The sequence below is a fragment of the Sorex fumeus genome, unplaced genomic scaffold, assembly GCF_029834395.1.
Source record: "Sorex fumeus unplaced genomic scaffold, SorFum_2.1 ptg000047l, whole genome shotgun sequence".
Lineage (NCBI taxonomy): Eukaryota > Metazoa > Chordata > Mammalia > Eulipotyphla > Soricidae > Sorex > Sorex fumeus.
Genome location: NW_026606104.1, coordinates 24,399,913 through 24,425,466, shown reverse-complemented (window position 1 = coordinate 24,425,466; position 25,554 = coordinate 24,399,913). Strand labels below are relative to the sequence as shown.

Sequence of the window (25,554 nt, the reverse complement as noted above, 5' to 3'; positions counted from 1 at the left end):
TACCGAACTGAAGGACCTCTAGCATACATCCAGTAATTTCTTAAAATTATGGTGAAGAAAGAATGACAAACTGGCAAAAGAATTTTTGGGGGCTAACTGAAAAAATGGACAATTAAGATTGTGGCAAAATATTGAAAGTTTACTTTCTAAAAATCACGGGATTTAGTGTGACAATAATAGCTGGGAATGATCACGCTGAACAAGATCTGAGGATTAAAAGGAGGTAAGGGGGCTGGAGCGATAGCACAGTGGGTAGGGCGTTTGCCTTGCACACAGCCAACGCGGGTTCAATTCCCAGCATCCCATATGGTCCCCAGAGCACCGCGTGCAGAGCCAGGAGTAACCCCTGTGCATCACCAGGTGTGACTCAAAAAAGCAAAAAAAAAAAAAAAAAAAAAGTAGGTAAGGAATATTCTTGATAACCTTCCAGTATCAATACTGCAAACCACAATGCCCAAAAGGGGGGGGGGAGGGAAGAGAGAGGGAGGGAGGGAGGGAGAGAGAGAGAGAGAGAGAATATACCTCAATTTACCTCAAACCATGGAATTGAATGATCAGAATGTTCCTTATATTAAGTTCCTCCAACTAACACTACCTAGAGATCTATTATTTTGCAAACAAACAATGTCTTACTTTAAATTAATCCCAGTCTAATCTGACCACATTGAGTCTCTCTTAGTAAGTACTACATTGTGAGGGCTGAAGAGTTACAAGGTTTAAGAATGCTCGCCTTGAAGTCAACTGACTCCAGTTCAATTCATGGCACTACACAGTATTCAAGCACTGCCAGGAACAACCCCTTAGCACAAAGAAAGGAGTAGCTTTTGAGCACCACTGCTTGTGGCACAAACCTCCCCCTCCCCCCCCCCCCCCCCCCCCCCGCTAAATATACCCCACTGTGCTCCTCTTTTAAAACATGGGTCATAACCACAGTACACAGGGGAGGGCACTGTTTTGTATGTGACTGACCGATGTTCAATATCCAGCACCACACATGGTTCTCCGAGTCCCCTAAGAAGTGACCCCTGAGCACAGAGTCAAGAGTAAGTCCTGAATATCACTGTGTAAGAGCAAAAAAGAAATGGTGGGCTAGAGAAATAGCACAGCAAGTAGGACACTTGCCTTATACATTTGGTCTATCATGGTTCAATTTCCCAAGCCCCACTCCTGAGCACAAAGTCAAGAAGTAAGTCCTGAATACAGCCAAGTGTGGTCCTCCTTCAAAAAACTGGGAATGGGCAGCGGGGAGTGGTGTTTGGGGATTTTTCCTGATGGTGTTCAGGGGGATCCCACAAGGGATGACACCAAGGGTCAAACTGAGTGAGGTCAGCCAAGTGTAACGCATACACCTACACTATCTCTCCAGTCCTACTGTGAGTAAAATTTTATATCAAACACTAACCAATAAGAGCTGCTTAACTGAAATCGTATATGAATGTATAAAGTATATATATGTATATAAAATCATGAGTTTTACATACTTATTATTATGAAGACGTGGAGCACATGCTTTGCATGTTGGGGGCCCAAGTTCAATCCCTAGCATGACAGTCCTGCAAGTCCCAAGCCAGAAGTAGTTTCTGAGCATCTCCAAGTAGTAGTTTCTTATACCCCCCCATTTATATGCAGAAACACTAACAATTTTTTTTAATTAAAACAGTAATGGAAGGAGAAAAAAATACCAAGGGATAACTGCTGGTATGAAAGTTTCACATAATATTTAAAACCATATTCAAAGGGAATAATAACTAGGTCAGACTCTTAACTAATTCTCTAATTTTAGTAGTTTTATTCATTAATTATATATATATATACACGCATATATACTGGTTTCAAAATAGTTTAAACCTAAATTAGGACCTTTTTTCTAAAAAGGGAAAGTGGCTGAAATAATGATGTAGAAAGACCATAGGTTCAATCCTAGGAGAACGATGGGAGCAGCACTCCACCCCCACACCCCACCCTCACCCCCACCCCCACATCCTCTTCTCCTCATATACACTTGGGATGGGAGTAGTTCCTGAGCATCCTGATGTGGCTCCAAAACAAAAATAAGTAACAGAAGATACCACAAGCTGCAGGGTGTCTCTAGCAAAAATTACTACGAAAACACTGCTTCAAAGGAATTCAAAGAATGAAAATAAAGCTGCCAAGTCAAAGGATAAAAGTCCAAAAAGCCATTAGCAGTCAGGAATACTGTAACAGAGATTTCCAAACAAATTGTAAAGGGAGGGGGGGACAGGGAAGTAAGTATCATTTGCATGCCATCAAAGACAGAAATCAAAAACATCCTGTGTGCACAAGTAACATCAAAATGCAGAGTCAGAGTCTATACACAGTCTGAAAGGAAAGGCAGCTTTTCTTCTGGTGCCCACCTCTAACAATCCGCAAAATTATCAATGTCATGAGAAAAATATTCAAAGTGCTGATATGTCCAAAGACAGAGTTCTAGGATTTCTCAGATTATTCATATTGAAACAAGATCTGGTAAGATTTGTAACAAAAATTAAGGTACAAAAACAAATAAAATTACTCTATGATACTAGATCTCCAAATAGTTTCCCATTGGGGTTGAGGATACTGACCAGAGAATTTGTGAAAATTTCCTTGAACTGTGCTATACACTTACGATAATCTTATGTGTTATACTTTCATAACATTTACATTTCTTAAAACAGGGGTAAGAACATTGGAACATCACAGCAAATCCACAACATTTTTATTTACTGGAGGTAGTTTACATTAGGAATTACAGATTTGAGAGCCTGGAAATAACATAGAGTGGGCAAGGAGTTTTGCTTTGCATGCAGTTGACCAGCAGGCTCAATCCCCAGCACCAAATATGGTCCCCCAATCCAAGAGTGATCCCTGAATACAGAGTCAGGAGTAAGCCTTTGAGCTTCACAATGTGTGGCACAAAAAACAAATTGAAAGAAAAATAATTACAGGTTTGGTATAAAATTAAATATAATTCAGCTATAGTGCCCTAGTCTTGTATATGTGAAGCCCCGAACTCTAGCCACAGCAAAACACACACACACACACACACACACACACGGGGGGGGGGGGGGGGCTGTACTATCATTCCGGCCCCTTTTAAGCTTTTTTTGAAAGGAAGGAAAAAAGAACTGTTATAATCGAAAGTAAAATACAGTATTTCATAAAGGAAAAATAATACCATAACAAATATTTAATATGCTCTCCATTGTATGAATGCCCTCACTGATGCTTACCTAGAATTTCTGAAAATTAAATTTCAGAAAATATACTACAATGTAGTCACCTTAATAGATGAAGGTAGGGCTGGAGCAATAGGACAGCGGATAGGGCGTTTGCCTTGCACTCGGCCAACCCTAGTTCAATTCCCAGCATCCCATATGGTCCCCTGAGCACTGACAGGGGTAGTAATTCCTGAGTGCAGAGCCAGGTGTGACACCGCCCCCCCCCCCCCAAAAAAAATAGTTGAAGGTAATATGATTCCACTACTTAAATCACTGAACATAAAATAAGCACTTTTTTATTAAGTAACGGCATATGATGTCAAGTTGTTTATTACAGTTAAAGTGAACATATCTTAAGCACACATTATTGATCATCGGAATTTAATCTTCTAATTACACAACATATATCAAAGCAGTTTTCTTTCTATAACCTCTACAACTATTTTGTGGTTTCAGTGCAGCGACTGAAACCTAACACGTGAGTCACTGAACCACAACCCCAACCTTTTACAGTGATACTTTATTTTATGGGTAGGTGGGGTAGTTGGGCCATACTCAGTTGTGGTCAGGGCTTATTCCTGGCTTTGCATTCAGGATCACTCTTAGTGGGGCCTGGGGCCTCTAAGAGCCCAAGCTGGTGATCTAACCTGGGTCAGCTGCATAGAAGGCTAGCTCCTTCCCTGCTATATTATCTCTCCAGTCCCTACAATTTACACTTTTCTTTTGTTTTGGAGCCACACCCTGGCTCTGCATTCAGGGATCACTCTTGGTGGTGCTCAGAAGGCCATATCAGATGACAGGGTAGGTCAACATGCAAGGCAAATGCCTTACCAGCTGTACTTTCTCTACAACCCAATTTAAACTCTTTAAGTAGTTTCATACATTGTCCACTCAAGAAAGGAGAAATGCATTCAATTATACAAATTCTAGGGTAAAGAAAAAAATATTTAAAATTTTAGCAAAGAAATTATATTGGGTCCAGGGAGATAGTACAGCAGGTAAGCCTTGTACTTGACTGACTTGGGTTCGATCCATGGCATTCCACAAGGTCCCAGAGCATCACAAGGACTGATTCCTAAGTCCACAGCCAGGAGTAACCCCTGAGCACCACCAGGGTCTAACCCAAAACCAGACCAAAATAATTATAAAAGTTTTATACAAAATTAATTTATTATCAAAAATTTAGAGTATACAGTTTCAAAAATTTACAAGAAACCAGTGCAGAAAATAAAAAAAAGTATACAAAAACCAATACTTACATATTTTTAAGTTTGGGATAAAAACAAACAATATAAAATACAGGGCTGGAGCAATAGCACAGCGGGTAAGGCATTGGCATTGCATGTGGCCAACCCGGGTTCGGTTCCCAGCATCCCAGATGGTACCCCGAGCACCACCAGGAGTATTTTCTGAGTGCATGAGCCAGGAGTAACCCCTGTACATTGCCGGGTGTGACTCAAAAAACAAAAAAACAAACAAACAAAAAAAGATACAGACATTTAAAAGTAAAACTGGAGGCTAAAGTGATAGTGCAGAGAGAGCCAGGAGTAGCCCCTTAGCTTTCCTGGGTGTGACCCCAAAAGCCAAAATAAACAAATAAATAAGTAAAAATGGGGCCAGAGAGAATATGGTAGGTACAATGCAACCCTGATTCAACCCCTGACACACCACATGATGTCTTTACCTCTGCCAGGAGTGATTCCTTACAGAGCCACACATAAGTTCTGAGCACCACCAGGTGTGACTCCCAGAGCAAAACAAAAAGTAAAAATGAATGACAACCAAATGGAAATATTGTTTAATAATGGTGGGCAAGTGCTAATTTGTAGAATATTAATATTCAAGTTTTATATTAATGTTAGTTAAGATAGTTATTTGAATCTAACTTAGAAAAACTAAAATATTAAACCGGTATTTTAACTGTACTTGTGGAAAAGATTGCATAAGTCAGCAAAACGAAATTAGATCAAAGAGGTGATATTAACTTGAAACCTTAACATTTCACAAAATAAAAATACTCAGGCTGAAGTGTAAGGTTCTTGCCTATCACGCACCAGACTGGGTTTGGATCCTTTGCATCCATATGGTCCCCCAAGGAGCACAAGAGTAATTTCTGACTGCAGAGCCAGGAGTGACCCTCACTATCGCTGGGTACGACCCCAAAACAAAAACAAAAAGGAAATACAAATATTCAGTATAAGGTAATCTTTTACCACAGTAATAATCCAAAACTAAAGTCATATAATGTAACTTGACACCCTACTACATTTTAAAAATATTTAATGTTAAAATAGAAAACAACAGCTGCTCTACATGGAATATAAATGAACCCCTTGATCAGTGTGGTATGGTTTATTAGCCTCAGTCTAAAATGTATCCGCCTCAACATCACTGGGTCCAGTATTGCCATAAGTGGTCCCAACATCCCGAGAACTGCTTGAGAAGCTTCCCCCATCCCAAATCAATATAGTTATATCACTGTCACTGTCCTCCCATTGTTCATCGATTTGCTCAAGTGGGCCCAGTAACGTCTCCATTGTGAGACTTTGTTGTTACTGTGTTTGGAATATTGAATACGTCACAGGTAGCTTGCCAGGCTTTGCCGTGCAGGCGAGATACTCTCGGTAGCTCGCCGGGCTCTCCATTTCCAAAATTTTATATTCTCAAGTCAGCTCCAAAGATCAATTAAACAACAAATACACACATTTTATACCTAATACAAGTGGCATTTACCATCACTCCACTAAAGGGCATATAATGTTCAAATTAATATATTAAAGAGACTTTGAAGACCCCAAGAAAGTTTTTCATTCATTTTCACCACTTTACCATATACTTACAGTATGTTAAGGATGGAGGCTTGGTATTTGCTAATTCATGAATATACATTTTATTTCTTTCCTCCTTTTCAGTGTCCAAAACAGCTTATAGGCAAATACTTCATCCCTGAAGTGATCCCTGATTGCGGAGTCAAGAGAAAGCCCTGAGCAAAGCTGAGTGTGGCCCAAAACCCTCAACAAAATAAAGCTATCATTTTACATGGTCGATACCACCCCATAACTGTTATTCCCTTAGAAATTAATGATTATAGGACTGTATAGAATGACTATGCAAAAGCACTAAAATCACTATTCTATATTTCCACCTACTTTATTCTTTATTTTCTCTTGAAAGATAACATTTTAGCTGTCAAGTGTGCTAACTTCAATAAATAATCCTGTAGGTCAATGTTTCTTTCCTTTTCCAACTGTGACCCACTTCTGACCTTTTTTTTCTTTCCTCTGAATGCCCCTCCTATCGGTTGGCCCCTAATCTCAAGCCATGGCCCGTTTCTGCAATTTTCACCTGTGGCCGCCATGGAATATTCTGGAGTCCCATGGGTACTGTATGACCCACCTCTAATTGGAATACACTGTTGTAGTAGATAATAATGTATGGGCTAAACTCTTAGGTAGCCAACTACAATATGGCCGCAAAACTCAAGGTTATTTACTCCAAGTGATGGTCCTTGAATAAAAGCTATAATCTTGGTCTATCCATTACATTTATTTTGAAGTCTCAGAATGTCTAATGTCTCAAATGACTAAGAATATTAAGACTGAAAAAATACTTGTTGGGGGCTGGAGAGATAGCACAGCAGGTAGGGCGTTTGCCTTGCATGCAGGCGACCCGGGGTTCGATTCCCAGCATCCCATATGGTCCCCTGAGCACCGCCAGGAGTAACTCCTAAGTGCAGAGCCAGAAGTAACCCCTGTGCATCGCCAGGTGTGACCCAAATAGGAAAAAAAAAAAAAAACTTGTTGAATTCCTGTCTCTAAATTGCAGGTACTGGAATACAAAGAAAAGTTCCAATAATAATAAGTGAAGTTTAATAGTCTTATCAAGAAAAGTAACTCACTTGTCTATGAGAAGACAAACTGGCTAACTAAATGGAAAAGTACAGATGAAATGGAAAGTCACAATAAAGGCTGTGAAGAGGACAAATGATATAAGGTCAGCAAATATAAATAAAATAAAGTCTAGAGCCAGGGATATAGCTCAAAGGCTAAAGCAACATGCCTTGCATGCATGAGATCTAGACTTTTATTTCCAACAATACACGGAACCCTTGAGCACTGCAAAGTGTGGTCCAAAAACAAAATCAAAAGAATTAAGTCCATGTTTTCATATTTCCAAAGATTTGGGATGGTTTTTTGGTTTGTGTGTTTTTTAATAAAAGTGACTTTTTTAAGCACCTGCAATATGCTTCCAAGGAGATTTCTTATCAAGTATTTGCCTATAATACAGTATCTTTTCTGTAAGTACTTTCTTATTAAAAAAGTGATTTACAAAATTACTGATAGTTGGAATTTTAGGTATATAAAATTTCAACGCCAATCCCACCACTGTCAGCTCCCCTCCATTAGTGTTCCTATGCTCCATTCCCCACTCCCACCCCCCATCCCCCAACACATACACACCTGCCTCCCACCTTGACAAGTATATAACAAAAGTTTGTTGGTTGCAGCTTAGACCCCAAGTTTTCAGTGTTGTTGAGTCCGTGTTTTGAATGTATAGCTATATTATTCTCTCACATTACCAGTATAACCTAAGCCGAGATCCCTGTCTACCTATTACTTCCCCTTTTTATCCTCTACCATTTCCCCCACTTGATTTCTTTCCTTCTCTGTTCTACTAGTCGCTAAACCCTGAAGTGATCTAGGCATATCCCCTTTACTAATTTCATTTCCTTAACCAATTATTGCATTGTATAACAGATTAAGAAGACATTATACTTAAGAAAAAAAGATAAAGGGCTGGAGAGATACTATAAGAGGCAGGACACTTGCCTTGCACCCAACAGACCCAGGTTCGATCCCCAGCATCCCATATGATCCCAAGCACTGCCAGGACTACTTCTTAAGTGCAGAACCAAGAGTAACCCCTGAACATTGCTGGGTATGTCGCAAAAAACTAATAATAATAATAATAACAATAACAGACTATATTACACAGACTATCAGAAAAAAAATCTTAGGGTCAGAGCAAAAGTACAGAATGTAAGGTATTTGCCATGACTGCAGCCAACCCGGGTTCGACCCCGGACATGGTACCCCAGCAGTGATTCCTGAGTGCAGAACCAGGCGCAACCCTTATGCATGATGGGTATAGCCCCCAAACAAAAAAACGAACAGAACAATCCAGGGCGCAGGATTTTTTCTTAAGTAGAGCACTGTGTTATACATGTATGAAGGCTTGGGATCAAACCTTGGCAGCACACACATAAAAATGCAAGTGAAAGTAGGACAGTCATTAATTATGACTATTAATACCACACTGCACTGTCCTCCCGTTGTTCATCGAATTGCTCGAGTGGGCCCAGCAAACCGAGCTCTAGCGGTAGGGTGTTTGCCTTGCACACGGCTGGCCCGGACGACCCAGGTTCGAATCTTCGGCCCCTCTCAGAGAGCCCGGCAAGCTACCCAGAGTATCTCGCCCACGGCAAAGCCTGACAAGCTACCCATGACGTATTTGATATGCAAATAAGTAACAACAAGTCTCAGGATGGAGACGTTGCTGGGCCCCGCTCGAGCAATTCGCTGAACAACAGGAGGACAGTGCTACAGTGCTAATTAATACCACAAGTTCACATCACCAGTGCAGTGCTTAGGGCTTACTCCTGGCTCTCTACTCACTGCTGGGATCATTGCTGGCTGGCAGGGCTAGAGGACCATATGAGATGCCAAGGACCTGCATGTAAGCATCCTACCCACTCTGCATCGCTCCGGTCCTTTACCTCAAATACCCAACCTACAACAATCGCCTATAGATATCAAAGAGAGAAACTTCAGTCGTGCGGCACTAATCAGAGCGCCCTCTCCACTGACCGGCACCAAAGGTGAAAGGAATCGATTTTATTCCGACATCAGGTACCATCAGATACGTGAGGTGATCGCCAAACACTGCACAGACGTTAACTGTAAATACAGAGTTAGAGTCAAGTTACCGAAGACCGACCGAGCACATGGGAGTCAACGGTGCCCCGCGAGAAGTCAAAGGTGTCCCTTTGAATGGGGCAGTGGAGAAAGGTCCTGCAACAGACACCAGCGGCAGAGCTAAAAGGTCGGGGATTCCTCAGAAAAACGGCGTCGGGGAGAGGGGGGAGGGGCCGAGGGGGGAAACTGACAGAACGTTTCCAAGAACCTAGGCGAGCGGAACCGTCACGTCTGCGCGACAGGCTCCGCACTGGCAGTGAGCGGGAAGGGGGTGGAACTAGGGCTGCGCGGAGAAGGAACCCCCGGCTGAGGGGTGGCAAACGCTTCTGCAGGTGGTGGGGCGCCGGCTGGGGGGTGGGGGAGGAGGAGCGCGGCGCGTCCACCGGATCAACGTCCTCCCTTCACAAACAAGAGGAAGCCGACACAGCAGCCTCCGGGCAAAGAGAGGCGCTCGCCCCCCGACCCGGGCCTCACAACTTGCCTGGTAGGAAGAGTAGCGGGTTCCAGATCCCCAGAACCCAGGGCTCCGCCATCCAGGACAACTGCTCTGCCAACAAGGTCCCGCGAGAATTAAAGAGATCTCGCGATACAAACACACACACACCCCATACACACACACACGCTCACACACACACACACACACACAGAGGCATCTCGCGAGTTTCCTCTGGAGCCAACATGGCGGCACGGAGGAGTCACAGTACTTTGGAACTTTTTAAAAAAAAAAAATAATAATAATAAAGACTTTATTAACAGTACCCGAAAACGTGTCAAGGAAGAAGTCTCTTCCGCCTTACATTCCTCACCCTTCCCCTCCCCCAACCACGGCCTAGAAGAAAGGCAGCAAGCAGCCCTACCATCTCTCGAGGACCACGATTAGACTGCGCCGCCACAACACCTCTCGCCTCAGACACCCTCTCGGGGCGCGTCACGTGGAGACAGGGGCTCGGCGTGCCCGTCACGTGGGCCACTACCGGCCGAGCGCGCGCCCGTCGTCGGCCCCACACTCCTCCCCGCCCCCCTCTCCCCGGCGCGCACGTGCGCGCGCACCCCCGCCCCACGTGGGGGCTTGGCCGCCGTCTCCTCCGCCGCCGCCGCCGCCGCCGCCGTCTCCAACCCACCCACTCCCCGACCCCTCCCTCCCGCGCTCGGATCAAAATCCGGGTCTCTGAGTCCCATCCGACCTCTTTCTCTCCTCCTCCTCCTCCTCCGCTCCCCCCACCCCACCCCCCGCCTCAATTCCCTCCTCCATTCTTCCTCCCCCGCGGCCCGACCCCAACACGTGCCCGAGCGCCCGCTCACCTTTCACTAGGGGCCTGGAGTCGCGGGCCACTCGGGGAGGCGCCGCCGCCCTGGGCGCGCTCGGCCCCCGCCACGGCACTGGCTCGGGCGGCCGCCGCTGCAGGAAGCTCGACAGCGGCGCCGCGGCGCTTCCAGGTGGGTCCCCGCCTCCCGCTCCTGCCACTTCCCGCAGCACCAGCGGCTCCTTCCGGTCCCCTCCTTTCTGCTCGCTGGGGCCGGCGGGCGGGCGGGCGGCGGCGGCGGGCGCGCTCACTGCACCGCCTGCTGGTAAGCGCTGCCGGTGCAGCGCCGGCAGCCTGGGAGGCGCCCAGGGCCGCTCCCGCCGGCCGCCCGCGCCTGGGGCCCAGGGCAGGTCTTCTAAGGACAGCCGCCTGCCCATCCCCCGGGAGCGCCGCGCCCGACCCTCCCCGCGGGGAAGACGCAACCCTGCACCGTGGCCCTTGCAGATCTGTCGCTTCTAGAAGCCTGCTGTGGCCTTTGGAGCGATTGGAGAACGCTTCAAGTGCCCCTGGCCACGTGCCGCGGGGGGGGGGTGGGGGGGGAGTGTCAGGCCAGGAAAAGAGCCGCGGACCCACCTGGCACGACCCGACCGGCCAGCACGCCGAGCCGACCCCGGCGATCCACTTCAGGACTTGGCACTTGCCCTGGTCCCTCTGGCCCCGACACATCCTCCAGATTCCTTTTAGCTCGTGGGTAGTTTCCACTCGCGTTTCAGAGCCCCTGTCAAAGGACAGCCAACATCTGCGCCCTCCTAGACGGCTCAGTTCGGCTTGCACCACCTGTTCCTCCCTTTGCAGGCTTGCGTTTTCCTACGGACTATTACCACTTCAGACTTTGGCTCTTGTGCTAGTCCCCTGAACCAAAAATGTGAGATCCTTCAAGTAGCAGGACTTTGGGAACTTTCTGCATTCCTGTAATCCGAGATTTCAAAGCCTGGCACAAAGCAGTTTTTAAGAAATGCCCCCTAAGACAGATCCACAAGCTGCAGGAAAAACACACGGAGAGAAGCGCCTCCCTTTGAGTTGACAATCGCATCATTTTTTTGTTGTTTTCGGGCCACACCCAGCGGTGCTCAGCACTTACTCCTGCCTCTGCACTCCGAGATCAGATCCTGGCAGCATCAGGTTAGGCCTGGTGCAAGACAAGCAATCTATCCTCTGTATTCTCTTCTGTCCCAACTCCATGATTTTTGAGCTGAGGAAAAGCTGAGGTAACTGGCCTTTCTGATATACAATTTGCAAACTACGTTCCAAGATACGAATTTCAGTAGTAAAAGCCATTACCTGGAGGTGGTCTGCTGCAGTGGTCAAGAACTGCTTTTGCTTTCCTCCTCTTGTAGAATAACACTTCCCTCAGATAAATGCATATACATGTACCTTCTTTTATTTTGTGATCAAAATCACTAAGTTTCTGAAAAAGCATTTTGTATTTGTTTGAGAGTTTAACTCTGAACTTTTAGAGTAATGTATATTTTTCATAATTACAGCCATTCTTTCTTGACCTGGAGCAATAGCACAGCCGGTAGGGTGTTTGTTTGCCTTGCACCAGAAGGCCAACCCGGGTTCGATTCCTCTGTCCCTCTCAGAGCCCACAGTCCCGCCCACATGGCAGAGCCTGGCAAGCTCCCTGTGGCGAATTTGGTATGTCAGAAACAGTAACAAGAAGTCTCACAATGGAGACATTACTGGGCCTGCTCAAGCAAATCGATGAACAACTGGAGGACAGTGCTACAGAGCTGAAAGAATTTCTTGATTTAATTCATGCAAGCCTTATATAAGCACTAGGTATACAGAAGTTAAGAAAAAAAAAAGTTTTTTTCTGCCTTTCTTAACTGTGACCTCAAGGACCAAGCTATATTTGTAATAATCTGTATTTGTAGTAATTGTAGCAAGTCTTTCTTTTCAAGTCATGTAACACACACGCACTTCTTTTCACCATGATATATAAAGTTACAAAGTTGTTCATGATAGGGTTTCAGTCATACAGTGTTCCAACATCCATCCCTTCACCAGTGTACATTTCCCTTTCCCTCCAGACCGTATCTGCCTCTTGTAGACCCACCCCTCCCACCCTCCCTCTCTGTGGCTTGCAATACTGTTACTTGAAAGGTTATTATGTATATCCCTTTACCTCCTTTTAGCACTGAGTTCTTGTCCAGAGTGATCATTTCCAATTACTGTCATAGTGATTCCTTCTCTGTCCTTACTGAACTCCCCCACAACTTGTGGCAAGCTTCCTACCATGGACCGGTTTTGGCCCTCATTTGTACCACTGTCACAGTCACGGTCCTCCCGTTGTTCATCGATTCGCTTGAGCAGGCCCAGTAACATCTCCATCCTGAGACTTATTACTGTGTTTGGCATATTGAATACACCACGGATAGCTTGCCAGGCATTGCCGTGCGGGCGAAATACTCTCAGTAGCTTGCCGGGCTCTCCGACAGGGGCAGAGGAATTGAACCCGGCTCGGCCGGGGTGGCTGCGCGCAAGGCAAATCCCCTACTGCTGTGCTATCACTCTTTGTACCATCTTTGGGTATTATTTTCACACTATGTTTTACAGATATCCCACAAACCTGCAGTGTCTCTCCCTGATTCATTTCACTAAGCATACTACTCTCCAGGTCCCTCCATGTTTAAGCAAATTTCATGACTTCATTTTTCCTAACAGCTGCATAGTGTTTCCAATGTTCCATTGTGTAGATGCACCTTAGCTTTTTTATCCACTCATCTGTTCTTGGGCATTTGGTTTTTATCCAGATTCTGGCTATTTGGAAATCTTAAAAAAAAAAAAATTAAAAGGATGGGGGGTCCCTTGAGCACTGACAAGAAGGATCCCTGAGCACAGAGTCAGGACTAAGTCTTGAGCACAGCTCAATTTCCCCCTGATACCCCTCAAAAAATGCAATGAAGAAAGTCTTAAAGACCCCTTTTTAAAGTAATTGGTGGAGAGAAAAACAGAAGTCAGAGAAAAAAAAGATACTCTTTATATACCTTTCTATGAAGATTCTGGGTATAACACACACACACACACACACACACACACACACACACACACACATAATGAGGTGCTAGATATCTTCCTCTGCCCTTCTCTTTAATATCTTTGTTGCAATATCTGGGGTCCTACTTGGTTGCAGTGCATGGAGGTCATGAACTGGGAGATTCCTGTGACAATGCCACTTGGCAGTGAGGGGGTCCTTTCCAGCTGTGCTCAAGGTCCAGAGGCTACTCCCAGCTATTTTCAGCCTGTTTGTGTGGCCTGTGGGTTGGGTTTTCAGCTCAGTGATGCAGTGTTACTTAGGCCTGATGTGTTAGAGGCCAGTAACACCTAGGGATTCTCAGTGGTTAGGGGATCATGTGGTGCTGGGAACTGACCTCAGAGCCTTAACACATGCCAAGATATGAACTGTATCTCTTTCAGTCAACGATTTGTATTTCATATATAAAAATATATTTAAAATTTAAATAAACCTGGAGCGATAGCACAGCGGGTAGGGCGTTTGCCTTGCACGCAGCCAACATGGCCGACCCAAGTTTGATTCCTCCGCCCCTCTCAGAGAGCCCGGCAAGCTACCTAGAGTATCTCGCCCGCCCGGCAAAGCCTGGCAAGCTCCCCGTTACGTATTCGATATGCCAAACACAGTAACAACAAAATCTCCAATGGAGATGTTACTGGGCCCGCTCGAGCAAATCGATGAACAATGGGAAGACAGTGACAGTGACAGACAGCTCATTAATAAGTTTATCATTTTATTAAACATCTAAGTTTTACATACCGCATCAACTGAATTATTTTCCCTACTTCAGATTAATAAAGGAAAGACATTATTAACAAACTTTTGGGCCATACCTAACTGTGCTCAGGGATTACTCCTGGCTCTGCATTCAGGAATTACTCCTGGCGGTACTCAGGAAACCAGACAAAATGCTAGGGATTGAGTCTGGGTTGGCCACAGCAAAGGCAAGCACCCTATCCACTATGCTATCTCTCCAGCTACAAACCCTCTACCTTTAATATCTACCAAAGAAATCAAATATCCAACCTCTACATTTTAAAATCATTTTATTCAACTAATTTTAACTGTTTTAGCTGTGGCAACTGCCTCAAACCAAAACAAAGCAATCATGAATGCTTCTCAACATTCTCAAAGTAATCCAGTTTGGTTCTGTACTTAGAATATAATTAAATTTTTGACATCACATAAGCAAGTAGCAGGGAAAACTATATTATTTTTAAAAAGTATGCATCAATTAAAAGAATCATTTGCAAGTGGTTGCAGCTTTATCAACAATTTCATTGACACATTCCATACTTCATGCTCTCAAAATAAAAAAGTGCCCTAATTACTATCTCTAAGTCATTTACTGATATTAATGAATACATTAAAGGTTATAGGAATTGAAGTTCAACATTTTACATTATAAGAAGCAATAAGTTACTGATATTTGCTGACACAAAATCCAAACTCAATACATCCTTGATACATTCAAAAAGACATTTTGTAAATACTAATATGCTAGTTTATATGTTGCAGTGCAAAATAAGTGACACCCTAATGTTTCCTGAGCTTTAATAAATTAACATTTTTCTGACTACCACTCTTAATTTAAAATAGGCTTGTTATTATATGAAGCCATGTCAAAACTGTACAATTAAATTAAGATTTTTAGAGAAGTGAAAATATTGGTCAGTTATGATAGTTCAGGTTAATGAAAAAGTTTTCAAAGCAAAAATATTTACAACACTACAAAGAATGCTATGGATTTGCATGTAGTATAAAGATCAAAAATAAGCTACTGATTACCAAGTGATCACAGGTATCCTTTTCAAAAATATTACACCAAGTTTATGGTTATTTAACATTAAATATAGCAACCTATATATATTATACATTTTAACACATTCTTTGATAATGCCCAGTAACAAGAAATAAGAGATAAAAGATTAGAAAATCAAGACAATAAACGTGCTTTTTGGAATGTTTCTGCATATGTATATGTCATGGGATGTGAAAACAATTTCTCATTAGAACTCTGTATCTTCAAAATTACAATGACCGAGTTTCTACTTCAATTTTTTCTTCAGCTTGCAGTATATCTGGATCAACATGAACAACAGGAGGACGGAGGATTACTTCAGGCCCTCCACCATATATTGACTGTAGGAAATTCCATGTTTCTTCAGAAATCTGACCAGAATCTGCTCCTAAAATTAAGTAGAAAAGGAATAATTACCCACCATCCTATTCATATTGCAAAAGCCTTTCACAGTATACTGCTTCCCCCTAGTGAATTCTCCAGGGCTGAGGTCTTTTGAAACAATTCTTAGATTACCAGCTCATTTTGTTATAAACTGCATTCTTAAAAAAAAAAAAAAAACTGACAAGGGCCTGGAGCAATAGCACAGAAGGGAGGGCATTTGCCTTGCATGCAGCAAACCTGGATTCGATTCCCTGCATCTCATATGGTCCCATGGGCACCGCCAGGAGTTATTCCTGAGTGCATGAGCCAGGAGTAACCCCTGTGCATCGCCGGGTGACCCAAAAAGCAAAAAAAAAAAAAAAAAAAAGACAAGCTTTACCCCAACTCTATCAAAAACCTAAAGAAACCTTTCCTCAGATTAAAAAAAAAAGAAGAATTAACAGTATTTTTACTATATATTTCACCTACAAATCTGATGATCAAGCTTGGTTCCCACAACAAACAACAAACTGTCATGAACAGCTAATAGTTATATATTAAAAATGCATTTTTGGGGCCAAAGTGATAGTACAGCAGGTAGCGCATTTGCCTTGCACACGGCCGACCTGGGTTCAATCCCCGGCATCCCATATGGTCCCCCACGCACCACCAGGGGTAATTCCTCAGTGCAGAGCCAGGAGTAACCCCTGAGCATTGCTGGGTGTGACCCAAAAAGTCAAGAAATAGATTATAAAAAACATTTTTAAGAGTAACCTTTTTATTTGAGTTAACTATATATTCACATGCAGACATAAGCAATAATGTAGAGGTGCCACTGTACCATCTCTCCAGTTTCTTCCAGGAACAAAAATAATATCAAAACTGAGATACACTAATGAAATTATGATACAGAATTTTTATTATTTTATTTCATTATCCAAAAATCCATCATGTTGTTCTTCCATAACCATTACTGCTCCCAACACCACTATCCCTACTTCCTTTAAAGCTCTGGAAACCATTCACCTCTTCATCATTTCTATATCTTTTTCACTTGAAAAATGCTACATATATGCAAACAATACATATACTTGTATAGTATGTAATCCCCTAAGATCAAATTTTTGTTCAGCATAATTCTCCAGAGACATACAGCAATGACAAATCACTAGGCTGAAGTATTAGTCAAAATTACCTTGCCTGAGCATCACATTGCCACACTTAGTGACTGCGATTTTAGTGTTGTCAATAGGACCTGGAGGATCTATGTTAAAAGAAAAAATAAATAATCAAATTGTATACTTTTCAAAGAATTGCATATTTCTAATTTCAAGTGCTGTTAGTTTTGGTTTTTGTTTTTAAGTCACATCAGCTGTGATAAGGGCTTATTTCTGACAGGGCTCAGGGACTATATATGGTGTCAGGGATCAAACCACAGGACTCTGTGTGCAAGGCAAGTGCCTTAACCCTATATTGTCTCTTAGGTTCAGCCCCTAAGATCACATATGGTTTCTAGAGCACTGCCAGGAGTCATATGAAAATGAAGATAGAACCAGGAGTAAGCCCAGTCTACAGCTGTGTATGGCCCAAAAATTAAAAATGGGGGAAAAATATCAAGAGGTAAAGTACTTGCCTTGCATGTAGCTGCTTTGGCTCTGAGCATGGTTCAAATCCCCAGCATGACATATGGTCCCCTGAGCACTGCCAGGGGTCACCCCTGAATACAGTCAGGAACTGCCCCTGAATATCACCAGTTATGGCCCCCAGCCCTCTCCCCCAACCAAAAAAGAAGAAAGAAAAAACTTTTATTTTCCCCTTGAATACAAAAGTATGTTTTCATTATCAAAATCTGCAAAATTAGACGGGGACAAAAAAAATACTGTAATTCCTCTAGAAACATAGGAAAACTCTTTTACTATATTTGTGGTCTTTTTATCATTACCTCCTTTTTTGAAAAAGTCCACAGGTGTCCCCATGTAATAAATAATTAGTCCATAACTTATTAAGTTTTGAAGAAAAAAAAAGAACTGAGGGGCCGAAGCACAGCAAGTAGGGCGTTTGCCTTGCACGTGGCTGACCCGGGTTCTATTCTTCCGCGCCTCTTGGAGAACCCGGCAAGTTATCGAGAGTATCTTGCCCGCCCGGCGAAGCCTGGCAAGCTCCCCATGATGTATTTGATATGCCAAAAACAGTAACAACAAGTCTCACAATTTGTTGTGAGATGTTACCGGTGCCTGCTCGAGCAAATTGATGAACAACAGGAGGACAGTGCAGAGGAGACAAAGCAATAATAGAGTAGATTAGGGCATTTAACTTGAAAGTAGCTGACCTGGCAGTAGTTCAATCCCTAGTACCCCAAATGTTTCCCTGAGAACTGTCAGGAGTGATCACTGGGTGTGGTCCAAAAACAACAACAACAAAACTTTACTAAAAAGAATGAGGCCAAAGAAACATTTGAGAGAATGTGGTATTCTCCAGTGAGGAAAGACACCCCCCCAAAAAAATAATTTAACTAAACCTAGTACTGAATTAATTTTTTTAATTTTCAATAGTTAGAGCTCTAATTTTGTTCAGTTACTTTATTCCTTCTATGAATCTGCTATTATAGAGAAATAAGTTTAAAAATTAAAACAGCCAGAATATAAACTAGAATTTAAGATCCCTGGGGGAGGGACCTTTTTCTCTAGTCCTTTAAATTCAACTTGAAGTGTATATACATATTAAGGAATTATTTGTCACATAAGCAAACATCTGTAAAGACTTTCAATTTTCAGTTACCCTCTTACCTCCATCTTTACCCTTCACAAAACTCTCCCACTCTCTAAACCACTGCATACTGATGCAATAAAAAGTAGCAGGAGAGTCTTCCTCTTGGAATGCTCTGTTGAGCTATGGGGCAAAGAAGGAGGGGAGAGGAAACAGATATTTAATGTCTAGAATGAGCTTTGTAGCAGAAAACACAACCTCAGCACCTTACAAAGGTTCCTCATATAAAATTCATGATGTACATTCATGCTCTGTACTTGGTACTAAGCTACATGTTCACATTTATGAATATAAAAACATCTAATTTTAGATCTCAGAAGTAGCAAATACATACCCCCCCAAAAAAAAAGTGATTTTTAAGAAGTAAAGAGGTCAAGGCAAAACAAAACAATAAGCCTAGCAGTGATCTTCTCTAAGTCTTTTTAGTAGTTAAACCTTCCATTACCTAGATCTATATTTCCAGTAACGTCTGATGAGATATGAACATTAGTTATTTATGGAATGTATTCATAGAATGACTTACAGTCAACAAAAACTTGTCTTTGGAAAGTTTATAACATCAAATCTATTTTTGGTATGGTCAACAATTTCTATCCATTTTCATAAAAACAATCTTAATTTTTCTTGACACGTTTGTTTTTCCTTCAGTAACAGTCTCAGAAAGATATTCTCAGCAAAGTTATCAATGAATATGCCTCTCAGATAAACCAAACTCTACTAAGAGAATTTAGATTATAAACAAATGATTATAGTTGTACTACTGACAGCAGTACTTCACAGAAACTTACATCTTGCAATCAAGATAAGGTCTATGAGTCCCTGTTCATAAAACTGGTTATTCAGCTCTCCAATCATTAACAATTTCTGTAAGATTTCTTGCACATCCCAATTCATAAAACAAAATTTACCCCAAATGAGTGAAAACAAAAATAGAATCTGATTAATCAGAACTACAGTGATCTGAGGTTCCTCACTGCTCTGCATCCAAAATACTTAAAATGAATTACAACTCTTACGTGAAAAATTCCATTAACAAAATACAATTCCACTAATTGTGAGCTATCTCTGTGTTGGGTGACATTTAAAAGTTGAAAATTATTTTTTTTACCCGAATAAAAATTTCCAATTCAGTCTTTCTTCTTTTTTCAATTTTCTCTGCCTCAATTTGACACGTGTGACAAATATACAGATGGTTGACAGCTGGTCCTCCTCCATATCTAAAGTATGAACAAGTTAATAATTATGACAACCTTGAAAGCTGAAGTTCTAGGAAATTGATCTCCAATGTTTAGCTACAAAATGTACCTAGCAAAGAGTAAATTTTCACAAGAAAATTCTCATACTTCAAGTAATATGAAAATGAAATAATCATAAAAAAATAATCATAGGACTTGATTTCAATTATCAAAATCATTTTATCACTTTTATTTATAATTCAAATTTCCCTTCTTGCTTTTTCTTTCACAAAATGTGTTAATTAAGCAAGAACTCAAGAGTAAAGAACTGGCTTTCAAATATAGCATATTTGAATACAACATATAAATCTAGATTATATATAGCTACAGAGTTAGTCAAATTGAATCAAATGCAGGCTTCCCTTGGTCACTCAAGAATTCTTTTTTGTTTTATTTAGGTTCTGGACAACAGCAGTGATGCTCAGTGGTTACTCCTGGCTTTACACTCAGGAATTGTTCCTGTGGTGCTAAGGGGGGCAATATGGAATGCCAGTGATCGAACAGGGGTCTTCCATGTGCAATGCAAAAGTCCCACTGTAATATTGCTCTGGTCCCTAAATTAAGAATTCTTGAAATAAAATAATTATGCAAATATAGTAAATAACTGCATGAAATGTACGAGTAAAATATTATAGGATAGCATTAAAGATACAATAAAAATTAGAAGTATCTACATTGAAACAATAACAAAAGAAAGGGGAGGGGATAAAACTAAAATAAGGATTATTTTGTTTTGGGGTCACATCCAGTATTACTCAGGACTTGCTCCTAACTCTGTGCTCAAGGATCACTCCTGTAGGATTCAGGGCCCATTTGGGGTACCAGGGATCAAATCCAAGTTTGTTGTATGCAAGACAAGATAGACTACTACTATACTATCACTCTGACCCCTAAAATTAGTTGTTTATTCTTATTTGAAGTATCTAAGTTAGGGCCAATTTAGCTGAAATGGCTTTCTATTCACAAGAAGATAAATAAGACTGTTCTGGATAAACAACAAACAACAAAGAATTAAATAAAAAATTATCTAATCCCCTTTTAGCCAGTTTCATACAATTTCATTTTCAATATACTGTAACGTAGAAAACAAACCTGCTATATAGGTTATCCCAAATGTTCTGAGGCAGCATCAATACCAAGTCTTCAATATAACTAGCTTTTCGTGGAGGAATACCTAAAAAAGTTTAGACCAGTTTGTCTCATTCTTTAATTTCTTTACATTACTTTAAAAAGTTAAAACTATTTTTAAACTGATTAATCACTGGAATTTCACAATCATAATTCTTAAAACCTCGCCCCCTTGAAAGATTAAAAATTAAGTATAAATTGATAATTATTTTTCTAAGATATTTAAGTATTTTTATGATTATATTTACTAATAACATATTGGGGGGAAATCAAAGAGACAACCTTTCCTTTGTGATGTAAGCTTTCCAAAGAAAAAAACTTATGTGACTATAACAGGCAGGCATACACAGATTCCATAAAAGTTGTTCTGTTGAGTATTTTTGGTCATATCCAGCGATGCTCAGGAGTTACTCCTGGCTCTGTGCTTAGGAATTAATCCTGGTAGTGCTCGGAGCACCATATGGAATACCAGGGATCGAACCGGGGTCAGCAGCATGCAAAGCAAACACCCTACCCACTGTACTATTGCTCCAGTTCCAGATCCCTTAAAAATTTTAAAGGAAGATTCAGAATAGGAAAAGGATTATGTTAGCTGGTTCAGTAGAGAAATAAGAAAAATATTTACACAGAAAAATATTCCAAGGTTTGTGCTTCTAACTCCTAGTGGAAAATTTCAATGCAAAAGTTATGAAAATTATCAAATCTTCATACATGAAATTAATAAAGATGTCACACTAAGTTGCTTATCATGGGAGTAAACATGAAACGGCAATAACAGACCTATGTTACATGTGTATTTAATTATTTTACTCTTATTGCTGTGAGGGCTCAAGGATCTGGTGGTGCAGGTGGTGTCAGAAATGAAATCTAGGGTCTTGCGTATGCAAAGATGTGTTCTATACTTGAGCCTTTTACGTCGTAATTAGTAAATTTAACTACATGAAGGGTTTTTCATTCTGTTAAATTCCATGCATATTTTCATACTTAGGAAAAGAATTATTCATTTCCACAAGAAGTATATGAATCACTTCACAGATAGAGTGCTGCAAATAAAAGAGGGCATGATTTATGAATCCATGGGTTAGATTCTGGGCACTGCCCCAAACCACCAAAAAATACATCACAGACAAAGTTAGCAGCTGAATGAATCTGAGCTAAGATAACATCTGAAAGAGACAAGCACCTTGAATTGTAACTGGCTATTTATATATCTGTGTCTGGTATTAAACTAGAGCTTTGAGAAGATGAATGAATTGTAGTATCCTACGGCAAGTTCGATTAATAATGTTCTATATATTCATATTCTAAGGACAGTGTTTAGAAGAGAAATTCAATGGAGAAGCTATGAACAAGCTACAATATGCCTATAATCAGAAGACAAAGACAACTGAAATCAAAGTAGACACATTTATGTTAAACTGCAGAAGAGAAAATGTGAAATATGTGGAAAAGAAAAATTTTTAGCTCTTTCTTACTTTGTTAAAAATAGCAAACCCGAACTATTACTTCCCATTAAAGAATTTCTTACCTCCATGAATGCAGAGAAAATCATTATTTGAAATAGGGCCAGGTTCAGCAAAGGTCTTAAATTTATTTAGCCACTGTCGAGAAATATAAAACTGAAGGAGACTTGGTTCCATCATGTTCAACAAATTTGATATCCTTCGCCTCTCTTTCTGTGCTTCTTCACTGCTCTTCCTATTAAAAATGTTTCATTAAACTCTATTGTATTTTATTCTATTAGATTAGTAAGATAATTTTTTCTCTTATTAGACTTAGCTGTGAATCCTAAACTGTGAATCTTATTGGATCTCTGAAATTATTCAGAAAAAACGTGTGTATGGGGGTAGGGGGTGTAATTTACATCATTCCCCCATAATATACATACACTCACCCCAAGAACATTATACATCCCTAGTGGCAATACTGTATCCTAATTACTGGTATTAACATGTAAGTACGTACACAGTAAGCGTCAAGAATTTGTTATGAAGATCAATCTACAGTTAATCTGTTTTCCTGCTTCGGCAGTAATCACTTAATCTTTTGTAAGATACTGGAAAATGTCAAAGATTTGTTTTTATTTATTTTTTAATTTATTTTATTTTTTGCTTTTTGGATCACACCTGGCGATGCTCAGGGGTTACTCCTGGCTCTATACTCAGGAATCACTCCTGGCGGTGCTCGGGGAACCATATGGGATGCTGGGAATTGAACTCGGGTCAGCTGCGGGCAAGGCAAATGCCCTACCTGCTGTGCTATCGCTCCAGCCCCAAAGATTTGTTTTTATAGTAATACCTTCTTTAGAAGCTATTTTGTAGAAAATCTGTTTTCTACTGCCATTGCCTCATTTTTCATTAATATCAATCTACAACAAAATATTCATTTGCCCTTTAACTTAACTATTTAGTTTTTTCTCCTTTGCAGGGGGAGGGGATTTGGGCCACACCAAGTGGTACTCAAAGCTTTCTCCTGGCTCTGTACTTATGGACCATTCCTGGTGGACTTGGAGGACAAGGAGTGGCAGGGAGTGAACCTAGGTTGGCCGTGTGCAAGGCAAGTGCCTTACTTGCTGTACTTTCTCTGGCCCCAATGATTCTGCATCTTCTTGATAAAGGATTATTGTGTCTGTAACCTTTTTACTTTTATTCAATGAAATGAAAGTAAAACAACCTCTAATCTTTTCTTAGCAATCCAATTTATTTTTTTTGTTTTTAGGCCATATCTAACAGTGCTCAGGGATTACTCCTGACTCCATGCTCAGGTAATGAAACTTGCAGTGGTACAAGGGATCAAACCCAGGTCAACTGCATGCAGAGTTAGTGCCTCTAGCCACTGTACTATCTCTCTGGCCCTAGCAAACCATTTTTAAAGTATTTTTGCGGGGAAAGGAGGGACCCCCACACCCAGCAATGCTCAGGGGTTTACTTGTGGCTCTGAGGGACCATATGGAATGCCAGGGATCAAATCCAGGTTAGCCATATGCAAGGCAAGAGCTCTACCCACTGTACTATTGCCCCAGTCCTTTGAAGTCTTTTAAATCACTAATAACACCAAGACGAAATGTTCTTCAATATTGATCAAAATATTATCAGTTACTTCTTTACCTGTAGAAAAGAACATAAGCTTCTGCACCTTGTACTGTAGACTCTGAAACTTCAGTGACACTCTGATCATCAAATTCATACCATAGCTTATTTAAATTGTTTCGACAATAGGCAATATAATGCCCACCTGAATTCAAGCAGAAAAAAGAAATAATAAATAGTTATAGAAAGACAAAAATCAACACAAGTTTGTTTTAGGGGGTCACACCCAGAAATGCTCAGGGTTTACACCTGGCTCTGCACTCTGGGATCACTCCGGCAAGGCTCAGGGGACCAATTTATTTTTTATTTCTCCTGGCTCTGCACTTATGGATCATTCAATACAGGGTGCTGAGGATTGAACCCGGGTCAGCCGCAAGCAATCTCCCCAGCCTCAAGAGAACTATTTTTAAGTCTGATAGAACAATAAACTATGCTCAGTTTTTTTTTCCTCAGTATCTGTCCTTGACACCACCAACTGAAGAAGTAAAAATTAATAAAAGGTAATCTTAAAAAGTCCAAGATTACCTTTAAATTCTTTCTCCTGGAGAAAGAATTGCAGTTACAATGCTTGTTTTGGAAGCTTGCCTTTTATACAGTCAACCCAGGTTTTATCCCCATCACTACATATGGTCCCCTGAGGCACCATCCGTAGTGATCCCCAAGTACAGAGCGAAGAGCAACTCCTGAGCTGCTGGCTGTGGCCCCCAAACAAACAAATAAACAGCAACATAAACCCAGTGTTAAAAAAGAATTGTTAATATTTCAAACTTCATACTAAAATTATTCAATTTTCGGAAAATTTCTGACTCCTGTTAATAGCAAAAGTAAAATCAAAACAAATAATACAAACTATGTTTACATTTTTTTCCTTGTGTAACCAGGTCCTATTTAAGATATCAACTGAGATTTTTATGTCTTTTTTGGGGGGTGGGCCACAGGCCATACTGGGCAATGCTCAGGGGTAACTCCTGGCACTGTGTTCCAGAATCACCTTTGGTGGGGGGCTCAGGGCACCATATGGGGTGCTGAAGATCAAATCTGAATCGGCCTCATGCAAGGCAAGCACCCTACCTGCTGTACTATCTCTCCAGCCCCATAAGCTTTACATTTTTAAGTCTAAATTATTTTGTATTTAGGAACCAGTCTTACAAAATGTGGTATAAAGGTGCATTTTATGTATTTATTTACTTTATTTATTTTGGTTTGGGGACCATACCCAGTAGTGTCCTGGGCTTACTTCAAGCTCTGCACTCAGGGATCATTCCTGGCTGGCTCCAGGCACCAAGAAAGGAGCGGAGGATGGAACCTGGGTCAGTCACGTGCAAGGCAAATGCCCTGTCCATTGTACTATCACCCTGGGTCCTGATGTACTAAATTTAAGGGTGTAACTTGCTCCTCAATACATTTCAGCTAAGGTATGTGTATGCTTTTATGTGCATTTTGGAATAAATCACAAAGGCAGCTATTTTTTCTATAACATGGGCCAGTTTTGTTCTTTTGAGCAGTTCACCAGCATCAAGCGAGTGAGTTATCCAGACAGTGCCGTGCACACGGAACCCTGCTGGCTGCTTATTCATCTTCTCTGTCTGAGGGCAACTTGGGACACAGAGCCAAATGCCTTCTTGAAATTTCTACAAAGAGCATCTTTCTCACTAA

At 41.3% G+C, this 25,554-nt stretch overlaps 2 protein-coding genes across 5 annotated transcripts in view; both read right to left on the bottom strand.

Moving 5' to 3' along the window:
- Nucleotides 1-10,631, bottom strand: part of ZZZ3 (zinc finger ZZ-type containing 3) — a 64,878-nt gene extending 54,247 nt beyond the window's left edge. Inside the window, exon 1 of one of the 3 annotated variants that reach the window (XM_056123744.1) lies at nucleotides 10,499-10,631. The gene's annotated coding sequence lies outside the window, so the exon portion shown is untranslated. Of the gene's footprint in view, nucleotides 1-10,053; nucleotides 10,131-10,498 lie in introns of those variants that run through there. The other 2 variants (XM_056123748.1, XM_056123745.1) reach the window with 2 other exon arrangements.
- A 3,914-nt stretch (nucleotides 10,632-14,545) lies between these two features.
- USP33 (ubiquitin specific peptidase 33) overlaps nucleotides 14,546-25,554 on the bottom strand; it is a 64,381-nt gene continuing 53,372 nt past the window's right edge. For both annotated transcript variants that reach the window (XM_056123751.1, XM_056123750.1), the window contains exons 18-24: nucleotides 23,917-24,043; nucleotides 22,338-22,507; nucleotides 20,774-20,855; nucleotides 19,555-19,663; nucleotides 18,467-18,569; nucleotides 16,876-16,944; nucleotides 14,546-15,705 (exon numbers count right to left, since the gene is read on the bottom strand). In XM_056123751.1, coding sequence (XP_055979726.1) covers nucleotides 15,548-15,705; nucleotides 16,876-16,944; nucleotides 18,467-18,569; nucleotides 19,555-19,663; nucleotides 20,774-20,855; nucleotides 22,338-22,507; nucleotides 23,917-24,043 — 818 coding nt within the window. In that variant the 3' untranslated portion in view covers nucleotides 14,546-15,547. The remainder of the gene's footprint in view (nucleotides 15,706-16,875; nucleotides 16,945-18,466; nucleotides 18,570-19,554; nucleotides 19,664-20,773; nucleotides 20,856-22,337; nucleotides 22,508-23,916; nucleotides 24,044-25,554) is intronic.